Source organism: Lithobates pipiens, unplaced genomic scaffold, assembly GCF_037356315.1.
Source record: "Lithobates pipiens isolate NorthernLeopardFrog02 unplaced genomic scaffold, aLitPip1_a1.2 Scaffold_10, whole genome shotgun sequence".
NCBI classification, from domain to species: domain Eukaryota; kingdom Metazoa; phylum Chordata; class Amphibia; order Anura; family Ranidae; genus Lithobates; species Lithobates pipiens.
In genome coordinates this window covers 51,604,640-51,618,646 of record NW_027507686.1, presented here as the reverse complement: position 1 = coordinate 51,618,646, position 14,007 = coordinate 51,604,640, and the positions used below count along the sequence as shown (strand labels likewise).

Here is a 14,007-nt window from a genome sequence, read left to right as displayed (position 1 = left end):
TTTAAAAGCTGTTTGAACTTCATACTGAGATAATCGCTTGATTATTCCACCGGTAGCAATCATTCTGTTTCTAGTAAAAGCCGAAGACGTGCATCATGGCAACAATATCCTAGCAACGAGATAACAGAGCGCCAGGATAACAATATGCTGTGCGTTCCTCTATGGATGAGACAGGCTCAAGTGCAGCATTTCTTTCATTAATTCTGCAACTTTGTAAACAAAGTGAACAATGTTCATTGCAGCGTAGTATATTTTAATATTTTGTTTCTTTGATGGCAGAATAAGGATTCTGTAATGCAAATTATACATACATCAGAAAACAATCAAGCATAGATTGTGATTGATGATAAAAACTATCATGTAAAGAAGCAAAAAAAAATCAAATAACAAACATGTTATACTTACCTACACTGTGCTGCAGTTATACAAAGAGCAACACCGATCCTCCTCTTCCTGGGTCCCCCGCTGGCACTCCTGGCTCCTCCCTCCTGTCACCAGAGCAAGCAGCCTTCTATGGGGGTACCCAAGCAAGCTCACTCCCATTCACACACAGAGCGATGGCTCAGCTACGCCCCCTCTCTATAGTCATTGGTTAGCTGGCTGTGATTGACAGCGGCAGGAACCAATGGCTCCTGCTGCTGTCTCAGCCAATAAGGAGGGAGAGTCCCCTGCAAGCCAAGGCTCTTGTGTGCATTGATAGGTTGCGATAGGGCTCAGGTAGGTTTTGGGGGGCTGCTGCACAGAGAAGGATCTTTACCTCCATGCATAGAATACATGAACGTAAAAATCCTTCAGCCTTTAAAACTAGGTTAAGATCAGTATTGTCAAATGTAACTATCTGCCAAGCCTGATTATTACCGCCCTTTTAATATAATTCATTTCTCAAAATTATTTTTTTACCTGAATAATTAATAAAAAGAATGATCATATTATGTGTAAGGCCAGCATGAATGTTTTCTGGCTTATTAAATGTAGAGGATTTCTAGCTTGTGTCTACATTTGTATGTTTTCCTTCTTTATATAGCCTAACATTCCGCAGTTCTGTACAGTGTAGAAAGAACGACTTACATTAATGTCTTCCACAGATGGTTGAGTCATTCAAAAAAAAAAAACACACATATTCACACACATACTGTACATATAATCTCATATAAAAATGTAATCGTGTGTGTTCCTGTAGGTCAGATGTGTAGTTAGAAAAAAAAATACAATCCCTAATTTTGTATTATAGCCTTACTTTTAATCTTGCACAGTTGTACTGGCTTCTCTCCTGTACTGAAAATACACGGATTTAACTGTGCACTGTGAGCAATCTCGTAGTGTGTATCAGAAGTTGCAGCAAGTCAGATAGAGCCAGCATTCTTTTCTAGTTGGAAGACATTCAGCATCCTTTAGCCCTTTCTTCCCCAGCTTGACTGTCCCTGGTCAGCCCCTTTGATTTATTGGATTAAATTTTTTTTAAATAATGGAAGTTACCCACTTGATCACTGGGCCCCTTCCTAACCAGACCAATTTTCAGCTTTCAGTGCTCTCACACTTTGAATGACAATTACTCAGTCATGCAATACTGTACCCATAAGATATTTTAAGACTGAAAATTTGGTTAAAAAAAATAAATCTTTGTGGGCACTGCACATCCAGCCCACAGCGCTGCTGCAATCTCCCCCCCTCTCCCCTCGCACTGTACCGAGCAGTACAGAGAGGGGAGGGAGGAACTGGCGTCATGACGTGACTCCAGTTTGTTTATAAGTGATCGCTCCATCATTTGACGGAGCGATCACGTGGTGAACGGCCGCCTTCAGAGGCTGTTTACCATGATTCGAGATGCGCCGGGTCTTCCGGACCTGGCGGTCATGGATAATTCTGGGAGAGCGCCCCAGGGGAGCGTGCAAGAGCAAGATTCTGGGAGGACTTCCATGGACACCATCCCTGAATAAACTGACCGCGCTGTTGCCGTCTTTCGGCTATGGCCTGTTTGGCATGTGGTTAAAGCAACCGCCCTCCGCCGTGTTTTTTTTTTTTTTCACCCAGCCTCCCTTTAGGTTGTACCTGCACATTTAAGATACTTACCCATCCAGTGGATCCAGCGATGTCACACTAAGATCCTCTCATGCTAGGCCACAGCTCTGTTCCGTACCACCATGTTCTTTCTGACATCATCAAAAGGCCCGCCAGCTCTTCCTTGTTCAGCAGACAGGCCCTCCAATGATGTGCCGATAGGCTCACCCCCCTTTCTGATTGGAAGGCTAAGCCTCCTGGGATATGTGACGTTCATATCCTGGGAGACACACAGGCAGTGTGCATGTCATTTGCCTAATCCGACTAATATGTATGAGGAGGTAGGGCCAAATATTTTTGCCTAAATAAAGGTAAAAAAACGGAGCGATACCTATATAGGATGGAAGAAGGTGTGGCGTGGAAGAATGTAGTGGAAGAGGTGAAGGTCTACTTTAAGCATCACATGTAAAGATTACCTAGGGTAGTCTGCCTGTAAATGCAGTCTGCCTTGGAATGTTCAGTCCTCCGGACTGACATTCACCTGCGAAGGAATTTTAATGGTTTTAAGCAAGTCTTCTGTAGTGTCAAGTATTTAGATTGACATATAGTACTAGATGGATGCCACACTCCCCGCCAGCTCATGTGAGATGAAGATGAGGAACGGCCCAGCCTATGCTCTTCTGCAAACCTTACTACTGACATGTTTCGCCCCAACCCACTGGACTAAGGTCCTGGTGGGCAGGGCAAAAAATTTTGGGGTGTGGTTGGTGGAGGAGCATAGGCTAGGCCACTCCTTATCTTCATCTCACATGGGCTGCCTGGGAATGCTGTGTCCATCTCACTCCATTGTATGTGCTGTCTTGAACACAGGAGAATGCCTGCACTCAGTCTCCTAGGATCAAAAGGAAGAATCTACCCGCTGGCTTGAGCAGCGCTCCAAGTTTTCTATTTAAATATACAGTACTAGTTTACAAAAAAATGGGCATGCAGTTATAGTAAAGAGGCTCTGTATATATTCAGTTTTTATTAGGGTTGGTATCGGATCTCGGTATCAATGCCGAGTATTTTCACAAGTATCGGTACTCGTGCAAATGCACCGATACCTGAAACCGATACTTTCAGGCTCGGTTCTTTGAGCTATCAGTGGGTCTCCTCTGTTGACAGCTGAAGTGTTAAAGAAGTCTGGTCATTGGAGCTGTCAAAAAAAAAAAAAAAAAAGCACCTGGCAATGTTTATTAACAACATTGCTCAGCCGCTGAAACGCTAAAATAAAAAGAAACCTTGTTTCTTTTTGTATCTTTCTGTTTCTTCATCTGCAGATCAAATGGACCCCTTAGTATCCCTTAATTTACTCTAATCAGCCTTAATTAACTCCCTATTCTCCACCATTTAAAACTTTTTTTTGTTTGCTTTGTTAGTGAATATTTTTACACATATGTATTAACATATATTTACACATTTACATTGAAAAAGTGTAAAAAAAAAAAAAAAAACTTTTCAATGCTTTGTGCCATTGCTCTCAGCTGAAGTGAAAACAAAACAGTTGTGGTAGGTATCGATAATTGGTATCCGCGAGTACTAAAAAAAAGTATCTGTTCTCGTAAAAAAAATGGTATCGGTGCATCCCTAGATTTTAAATATCCTTTATTTTTCATTTAATAGCATCCATTCTGCATTCAATGTTTTGTGTGAGTGTGTGTATGTGCATGCGTGCGTGCATGTGAGTATGTATTTGATCTTGTTTTTATAAATACATTTTCTGATTATTTTCCACCCAGATCATTGCCCAGGAGTTGTCCGATAACAGAGTGATAACACTCTCCATGGCTGGAAGGAAGCTGGATAAGAAGGTGACACTTCCCCTTGTTAACATATTGCAGTTATTTATTAATATTTGGATGCCCTGTGGATACTTATCGTTATTCAATTAATACCAGCTTCTTGACAGCGGATAATCAACACTATGTGTAATCTCTGTCCATATTATTTTGTAATCTGTGAAAATTGTGATTTGTATCTCAACAGGACTTGTTTGGAAAGTCTGATCCATTTTTAGAATTCTATAAACAAGGAGATGACGGAAAGTGGATGCTAGTTCACAGGACAGAGGTGAGTCCATATTAGCTTAAAATGTTTTATTACTTGTACTTGTAATTTAGACTACCAAAAACAAAACTGTATCTGAATCCGCTATTAATCTACGTTCATCTCTGAGTGTGGCTGCGATTCCCGCACCTGCAATCACCCCTAGTGAAAACGCACTGATCTGCAGAAATGCGCAGGCTCCAATTCATTCTGAATGGCACCCCCACGCATGTAAAATCCAGTGCGTGTGTGAGAACTGCAGGAAAACCGCATGGTGAAAAAGACAATGCGATTTCCCTGGGGCTGCGTTTTTGAAAGGGTGCAACCTAGGGTTATATAAAGCTATAAAATAGATTAGGAATCCTATCTGTTTTTTTTTTTTTTCATTTATATTACACCAGAGCAGTTTTTCAAAGTAATATACTACACTGTGTATGTTGAGATTTTTATTTAATATGCCAGTGTACCTTCCTAAAGTTCCTAATTGTCCGGGTGCTGCTGTGGGCCATGATGAGCATGCAAACATAGGAGTCTAAGACCCTTCTTGGTCAGCATGCTTGGCAGCTTGGCAGTGTCATGACATCACTTCAGATCACTGTAGCTTCACCGTTTTACTGCTTTGGGGATGTACTAAAGAGATAAATAGTTCTTGAATTTTATAGCTGAGCTTTTTTTTTTTTCAAATAACAAAACAAGGTTGACTTTGCAAGGATGGCAAGGGCTTGAACCCAGGGGACACCACAACTTAGCAAGTCAACTGTGATTTAGAAAGTGCTTGTAAAGTGCTTTTATTAAAAAACAACACAAAAACATGTTATACTTACCTGTATAACATCTGTACAGAGCAGACCCAATTATCCTCTTCTCCTGTCCCTTGCCAGCACTCCTGGCTCCAACCCTTTCGCCAGTGCCCCCATGGGAAGCCGCTTCCTATGGGGGCACTCGTGCGGGCCCACTCCCGTACCCTGCTGCTTGCATCCATAGACACCCATACCAATGCCACTTTGAATTTGCCTTGTGAGGAAGGACAGCCCCGGAAGAGCCACTGCTCTCATGTACAGCGCTGGATCGCAATTGGGCTCAGGTAAGAATAAGGGAGGGGGGATCCCAGGCACAGAGGGTTTTTTACCTTAATGCATATATTGATTGCATTAAAGGGGAAGTAAACCCTGATGGGTTTTACTTCCTTTCTTTTACCCTGCAAAATATAAGCATAATGTGACACTTACCTGCAAACGAAGCCTGCGCTGTCCCTGCTGCAGGCCGCATCCATGTTTGCCCCTCTTCCTTCCGGGGGGCTGCAGACTCCGGCTCTGTGACTGGCTGGAGCCGCATGACGCTTGTGAAAAGAGGGCACGGATGGCCGTTTTTGACATCATGGGCACAATATACAGTAAATATCTCCTGCGGTGCACATTTATGAGATATTTACAGTACCTATATGTAAGCGTTATTATAGGCTAACCTATAGGTACAACTTGCAAAGGTAAAAAAACCTTAAGGCTTTAAAACCACTTTAAAGTTGGTGTGCTACTGTGTCCTCTTGTGTGAAAGGGGCCTAAATTAGGTAAAGCTTCGCTTTTCAAAAAATACCCAATCACATGCATAGAAAATTAAAAAAATAGCTTTTTTGCTTACACATGATTGGATGATGGAAGTTGCAGGTGTTTTTCTTTACTAAGCTCTGGAGCAAATGCCATTGAAGAGTGCAACTGTACTTGTAAAGTGCACAGTCTATTTACCTATAGTAAATCAACACCTCAATCTAGGGAACGCTGTCTTTTTCTACCAGTCTGTGCTAGACCTTGTTTACATTGTAACATGTCATGTTCCTGCAGGTGACCAGTTTCAGTGTATCAATAACCATGAGCCAAACACAAGGCTTGTGATTGCGGGGTAGTATTCCCATTCAAAATCCACATTTGGTTGCAAAAAAAGCAGGAATTTAGGAGGTGGCAATATCACTGCCACTGCACTGCTGCCCTCTAAAAAGAGATCCACTGCAGATGAGTTTTTTGAGAGCACAGCTTGTGTTAAAGAGCATTAAAATACATCTATAGTCTTTAATAAAATCCTACAATGGTGTGAAAATTCCACACAGGACAGAGACAACAGAAAAAAAAAAAATATATATATATATATATATATATATATATATATATATATAAAATGAGTACCAAAAGCAAAACTAGTTAATATGCAAATAAACCATTTTTAAACCTTTCTCTGTTTTATATGATGAGGTTGTGTTCAGTGTTGTAGATGTATCCAGAGCAGAGGCTTAGGTTTGATTAAAAAAGGAAGAAACAGAAATGCATTGCCTGGGAAGGCTGTTTTGTGCTGTTCAATAAAAGAGAGATAAGCAGCACCGGTTGCTTGCTCCACTCATGATCATGTGAGAAAGTAACAATGAGGGAGGAAATAAAAGCTTCCCCTTATATGGCTGTTTCTTGGCAAAGGATCAAAGTCTGTAATAAAAATCAATCACTGACAGCGAAATGACAACATTCTGCACTTGAAAACTTGTTTCCTTCTGTACAGTGAATAATTTTACAGTTGCTTGAATGCTGAGTATTTCTTCATTTCAGGTCATAAAATATACTCTGGACCCGGTGTGGAAACCCTTTACTGTGCCCTTACAGTCTTTGTGCAATGGAGACATCGAGAAACCAATAAAGGTGATTGCATGTGTAATGCTTGACAATATAAAGCATGGGACTATACAACCCCACAAACAGCCACCCCACCATAACTAGCTGTTCAATCATGATAGTAAAAGTAAAGAAAACCATGAAAAAAGAAGTATGTGGAAAATTTTGCCCGTGGTCCCTTCAGTTGGTTTTTAAAACAAACCTTTAACCTTTGTTGTACTATACCTTTAACATTAAATACCAATACCACTGTTAAAACTTTAAGCAAATAACCTGCTCCGTCTTTCAGGACTTGAGCACCAATTCATTCAGTTAAAGATGTGAACCATGGAAGACCACACAGGGATTGGTTGTAGGGGGTGACAAGTCCTATTCGGTCTCTTGGTTAGCCCCGTGCCCCTAGTAGCCTTTCTCAGCCTTTGTACCCTACAAGAACCCTAGAAATAATATTTGGATCTTGGGGAAACCCTGCTGAAACCAATTCATTGGGGGTCAAAGGAAAAAAAACTGCCCCTTACATTGGTGGACAGTGGAAAGAATGCTCCTTAGACCCCTTTCACACCAGGGCGTTTTGCAGGCGCTATAGCGTTAGAAATAGCACCTGCAATCTGCCCTAAAAAAGTTGCACCATTGTCTGTAGTGTGAAAGCCCGAGGGCTTTCACACTACAGCGGTGCGCTGGCAGGATGTCAGGGAAAAGTCCTGCCAGCAGCTTCTTTGGAGCAGTGAAGGAGCGGTGTGTTTACCGCTGCTCCCCATTGAAATCAATGGGGCAGCGCTGTAATACCGCCGGCAAAACGCCGCTATTGCGGTGTATTGCCTGTGGTTTTAACCCTTTCTCGGCTGCTAGCGCGGAGTAAAAGCACCCCACTAGCGGCTGAAATGCGCCACAAATCCGGCAGTAAAACGCTGCTAAAAATAGCGGCGTTTTACCACCGACGCTATGGACGGTGTGGTGTGCAAGGGGTCTTAGAGTGGTGGTTAGTATGCCATCCTTACAGACAGCTAAAAAAGTATTGGTGTTATGCAGCTGGCTCTGCCAAGTGGCATTGGCCCTAGAACTTTGCAGGCATCATCAAATGGAAGGTCAGTGAGCTACAACTCAAGGAACCCTTAGCAACCTCTGGATGAATTATAGGGTTCCGTTTAACCCTGGTTGAGAATGGCTGGTGTAGAGAGTACTTGTAAGCTGATGAATATAGCCTGAGCTACCGTTAGTGTTTCCCAAACCTGCCTCTGAGTAAACCTAAAGCCCCGTACACACGAGAGGACTTATGTCCGACAGACTTCCGAAGGAGTTCCGTCGGAGTTCTGCTGGAATTCCGACGGAGTTCTGACAGACTTTTCGGCCGAGCGGACTTGGCCACACACGATCACACTAAACTCCGACGGATTCGAACGTGATGACGTACGACTCGGCTCGAATAAGGAAGTTCATAGCCAGTAGCCAATAGCTGCCCTAGCGTCGGTTTTAGTCCGTCGGAGTAGCATACACACGAGCGGATTTTTCGAAGGGGACCGGGTCCGGCGGAGTTCCTTCGGAAAAATTTGAAGCATGTTCCATATTCTAAAGTCCTTCGGACTTTGGCGAGTCAAAAGTCCGTTGCAGCCCACACACGATCGGATAGTCTGACGGACTCAGTCCTTCGGACTTTGGATGTTGAAAAGTCCGCTCGTGTGTACGCGGCATTAGGCTACATTCACATGGGCAATTAGCACCATACACCAGATTTTTGTAGCAAGAAGCTGTGGACTCTTACAGCTGGGATCAGAAGGTATATGCCAACAGCTGTGGCCAGTAGGCTTGTACAAGACAATGACAGGCTGATAGAAGCTGCGGCTGTTCACATGTATCCACACATCCAGCGGTGGTTACCTACAGTAAGGACCCATCTTTAACCCTGGATACAGTCTTTCTTCATCTAGGATCACTCATCTGTCCCCGACCCCAGGTAACTGATGAATGTGAGAATACCTGCAAACAGCAGCTTCTGTCAGCCTGTCATTGCTTTGTGCAGTTGTTTGTTTGCACCTGTGATCCCAGCTGCAAGAATCTGCTGATTCTTGCAGCAGGAATCCATCGTATGCTCCTAATCACCTGTGTGAATGTATCCTAAAGCTGGCCTCGTGCCTGCAAGCTTGATCACCCATATTGAAAAGTTGGACTGTTCTGGCTTTGAGATTACATTAACCAAGAATGAGTGCACCTCTTGTTCGAATATTGGATCAGAAACAGGGCTTACATTTGTCCTTAGGCCCCTTTCACGCGATTTTGCTGCGATTTTGCGGCCACAATGTTGACGCGATTTCAGGGAATGCCTATGTAAAAAACAACTTGTATGAGAGTTAGACCAAAGTAGTACAGGGTGTACTTTAAAGTCGGCACGACCTGAAGTTGCACATATATGAATGGCTGTCATTGGAAATCATGGGGAATGACTTGTCATGCAACTTTGCAGTCCCAAGTCGCACAAGTGTGAAAGGGGCCTGACTGGTAAATTTAGGAGTGGTTTCTATCACTAGTGACAATGCTCAGATGTACCTGCTTCTTGTCCTTTAATAGATCATAGTACAGTAAGTACTGGACAGGTTCCAAAAATGTAAGAAGACAACTGGTGCACTTACAGAAAATAAAATTGTATTTGTTCCAAAGCAGAATCTATCAATAATAGGAGTTTTTCTATTCAGTAAATTGTGTTCGATTGTCAAAATTAAAGTGAGAACAATAGAGTGTTTATAACACTTTTTGGGGTTTAGAGTTATTCATTATACACTGCTCAAAATAATTAAAGGAACACCTGGAAAACATATCAGACCTCAATGGGGAAAAATATCTGCTGGATATCTATACTGATATGGACTGGGTAATGTGTTAGGAACGAAAGGATGCCACATCGTTTGATGGAAATTTAAATTATCAACCTACAGAGGACTGAATTCAAAGACACCCTGAAAATCAAAAGTGAAAAGATGATGCAGCAGGCTAGTCCATTTGGCTGAAATTTCATTGCAGTAACTCAAAATGGTACTCAGTAGTTTGTATGGCTCTCATGTGCTTGTATGCATGCCTGACAATGTCGGGGGATGCTCCTAATGAGACAACTGATGGTATCCTAGGGTATTTCCTCCCAGATCTGGACCAGGGCATCACTGAGCTCTTGAACAGACTGAGGTGCAACCTGGCGGCGTCAGATGGACCAAAACATAATATCCCTGAGATGTTCTATTGGATCAGACGAGCGTGGGGGACATTCAGTGGTATCAATTCCTTCATCCTCCAGGAACTGGCTGCATAGTCTCGCCACATAAGGCCGGGCATTGTCGTGCACCAGGAGGAACCCAGGACCCACTGCACCAGCGTAGGGTCTGACAATGGGTTTAAGGATTTTATCCCGATACCTAATGGCAGTTAGGGTGCCATTGTCTAGACTGTAGAGGTCTGTGCATCTCTCCATGGATATGCCTCCACAGACCATCACTGACCCTCCACCAAACCGGTCACGCTGAATGATTTTACAGTCAGCATAACATTCTCCACGGCTTCTCCAGAACATTTCACGTCTGTCACATGTGCTCAGGGTTAACATTTACTCATCTGTGAAAAGCACAGGGTGCCAGTGGCAGACCTGCCAATTCTGGTTTTCAGTGGCAAATGCCAATCGAGCTGCACTTTGCCAGGCAGTGAGCACAGAGCCCACTAGAGGATGTCGGGCCCTCAGGCCACCCTCATGAAGTCTGTTTCTGATTCTTTGGTCACAGACATTGACACCAGTGGCCTGCTTGTGCAAAGGAGCAGATACCAGTCCTACTGATGGTTTAACAACCTTCTACGACCCTGTTTAGTTCTACTAGAGTAACTGACTGTCCTCTGGAATCTCCTCCATGCTCTTGTGCTGGGAGACACAGCAAACCTTCGGGCAATGTATATTGATGTGCCATCCTGGAGGAGTTGGACAGTCTGTGCAACCTCTATAGGTATTGCCTCATGCTACCAGTAGTGACACTGACCCTAGCCAAATGGAAAACTAGTGAAAAACAGTCAGAAAAAGATTGACAGCCGCGGAAGCCAGTGGCACCACTGCTGTGTCTCAACCAATCAGGAGGAGAGTCCTGGACAGCACAGACAAATGTGGACATCGCTGGAAAAAGATGGCAGTCAGGTAAGTAAATGGGGCGTGCTGGAGAGGCTGCTACACACAGAAGGTTTTTTTACCTTAATGCATTGAATGCATTAAAATAAAAAAACCTTCTGCCTTTACAACTCCTTTAACTAACCAAATCAGTATCCCAGGAGTTAAACTGACTTGATGCTATACTCTGATTAAAAAGTGTTCATTTAATTTTTTTTGAGCAGTGTATTTACCATATTAAAGTAAGATCCATGAAGGTCACAGTTATAAAAGTGACAGTAAATATAATGAAAAGGCCAATAAGGTGAGTATCTGACAAGAATATGTGACTTTGCATTCATCCAAAAGACCTGAAGCATATTAAGATTATTTATGCGTGAAGGACAGCAAGAAAATCTTCAAAACACATTATAACAAACATAAGGATAAGGGTTTATGCTCACGTGGGTTTGGCAGGCATTTTATAAGCCTAGTGTAATTTCCTGGTTCTTTCTCCCACCCTGGGAACCACACATGCCATGTGTAGCCTGTGATGCAAGTGAATAGTTGGACACAGCCATGTTCTTGTAAACGCAGATGCTTTTTTTGCTTCAGCATTTACCTGTGCATACTCGTCCAACATTTTTTACAGATGTCTTCCTAAAATACATTGGAAACAAAGTCATATAAACACTAAAGCAAAGAAGCATCAGCAATTAAAAAAGCACAAACATGCATCCATTCACTTAGTGTACACATACGCTGATCGCAGTATGTATGGCTCCCCAGGCTCTCAAAAGCAATGGAAAATTATGCTAGACATATAAAATAGAATTGTAAAAGAAATCACGCTTGAAGGTAAATTTAAAGCTGCTAACACACCAACCGATACAAGTTGACCAATAAAGTACATTTAAACTAATTGTGCAGCGCTAATAATAAATATAGACATCAATCACCATAAATGCTGTATCTTGGTCTAGGTTGACAAAGCCCAGGCCTAGGGTGGCACTTTGCAGGGGGGGCAGCACACTACTTTTAGTGTAGCACCAGTCTTATGGGGAGGACTGGGCCAGGAGGCAAATCGATCTGGAGCCCTCATAATGCGGCCAGCATTCTGCAACTGTTGGGGGGGGGGGGGGGGCGCCGCTTCTAGTTTTGACTATCCTATTAGCACAGCGGACCTCTCTCCTGAGTTTTCAGGTACAGAGAGACGGATGCCATGTTGGGAGGCTGAAACTGTCTGGAGGAGAAAGTAAGCTGACAAGCGCAGGCCAGTAGAGTGAAGAGGGAGGAGACCCCATGTTGGGAGAGGTGCAGTGAAAATAACGTGAAGGGAGCCAGGCAGGCTGTAAGTACCCAGGCTGAAAGGAAAACCACACCAGTTGAGTGGAAATTGCAGGACAACTACTTAGCTGTCACAGGCTTCTAATCTGGGTAGATGGTGCAGATGCAAGGGAGACTGAGATGGCCAGCTACACAGCTACACTTAGGAGGTAGGTAGTAAGACTTTCCTGCAAACCTTTGGGTGATCACAAGTTTTATATATATATATATATATATATATATATATATATATATATATATATATTGTATTTACTAAAAACCCCAAAGGGCTTTCGAGCTTGCAATGATGCATATGGCAGTTAAATATTAGGAAATCTTATTCTTGTTTATTTGCTTTTGGCAGAGGAGTTTCCATATACAGTTGTGCTCATAAGTTTACATACCCTGACAGAATTTATGATTTCTTGGCCATTTTTCAGAGAATATGAATGATAACTCAAAAACATTTCTTTCACTCATGGTTAGTGTTTGGCTGAAGCCATTTATTATTACTCAACTGTGTTTTCTCTTTTTCAAATAAAAATGGCAACAGAAACTACCCAAATGACCCTGATCAAAAGTTTACATACCCTGGGGATTTTGACCTGATAACATGCACACAAGTTGACACAAAGGGATTGGAATGGCTATTAAAGGTAACCATCCTCACCTCTGATCTGTTTGCTTGTAATTAGTGTTTGTGTGTATAAAAGGTCAGTGCATTTCTGGACTCCTGATAGACCCTTGCATCTTTCATCCAGTGCTGCGCTGATGTTTCTGGATTCTGAGTCACGGGGAAAGCAAAAGAATTGTCAAAAGACCTGCAGGAAAATTTAGTTGAACTGTATAAAACAGGAAATGGATATAAAGATATGCAAGGAATTGAGAATGGCAATCAGCAGTGTTCACTTGAAGAAAGATGGGCTGTATGGTCGAGTCACCATAAGAAAGCCATTATTATGCAAAAGCACAGAGACAAGCCTCAAACCTTCTGGCACAAAGTCATTTGGAGTGATGAGACCAAAATGGAGCTTTTTGGCCACCACCATAAATGCTACATTTGGAGAGGAGTCAACAAGGCCTAAGATGAAAGGTACACCATTCCTACTGTGAAACACGGAGGTGGATTGCTGATGTTTTGGGGATGTGTGAGCTACAAAGGCACAGGAAATTTGGTCAAAATTGTTGGCAAGATGAATGCAGTATGTTATCAAAAAATACTGGAGGAACATTTGCATTCATCAGCCAGAAAGCTGCGCATGGGACGCACTTGGACATTCCAACATGACAATGATCCAAAACACAAGGCCAAGTTGACCTGTCATTGGCTACAGCAGAATAAAGTGAAGGTTATGGAGTGGCCGTCTCAGTCTCCTAATCTCAATATCATTGAGCCGCTCTGGGGAGATCTCAAACATGCAGTTCATGCAAGACAACCTAAGAATTTACAGGAACTGGAGGCTTTTTGCCAGGAGGATTGGGCAGCTTTACCATCTGAGAAGATAAAGAGCCTCATCCACAATCACCACAAAAGACTTCAAGCTGTCATTGATGTTAAAGGGGGCAATACACGGTATTAAGAACTGGGGTATGTAAACTTTTGATCTGGGTCATTTGGGTAGTTTCTGTATTGGTGTACCTTTAATGTACTGTAAAAGTACAGTATATTAACTTACCACTTGATGCATAGCCTGAAAGTCTGACATTGAAATCCATGATCTTTACTTCCTTTTCACCACTATGGAAGAACCCCTGATAATTGAGCTTTTTACATTGCAGTATATTTATATTAACAGCAGGCTGAGATACGGCATCTACTGGATGTGCTAACTTTGTGAA

General features: G+C 42.6%; 1 protein-coding gene across 1 annotated transcript in view; it reads left to right on the top strand.

Annotated features, from left to right (window-relative positions):
• Positions 1-14,007, top strand: part of CPNE2 (copine 2) — a 249,774-nt gene that overhangs the window by 155,683 nt on the left and 80,084 nt on the right. The window contains exons 5-7 of the mRNA XM_077454744.1: positions 3,777-3,848; positions 4,024-4,107; positions 6,672-6,761. Of these exons, the coding sequence (XP_077310870.1) occupies positions 3,777-3,848; positions 4,024-4,107; positions 6,672-6,761 (246 nt within the window). The remainder of the gene's footprint in view (positions 1-3,776; positions 3,849-4,023; positions 4,108-6,671; positions 6,762-14,007) is intronic.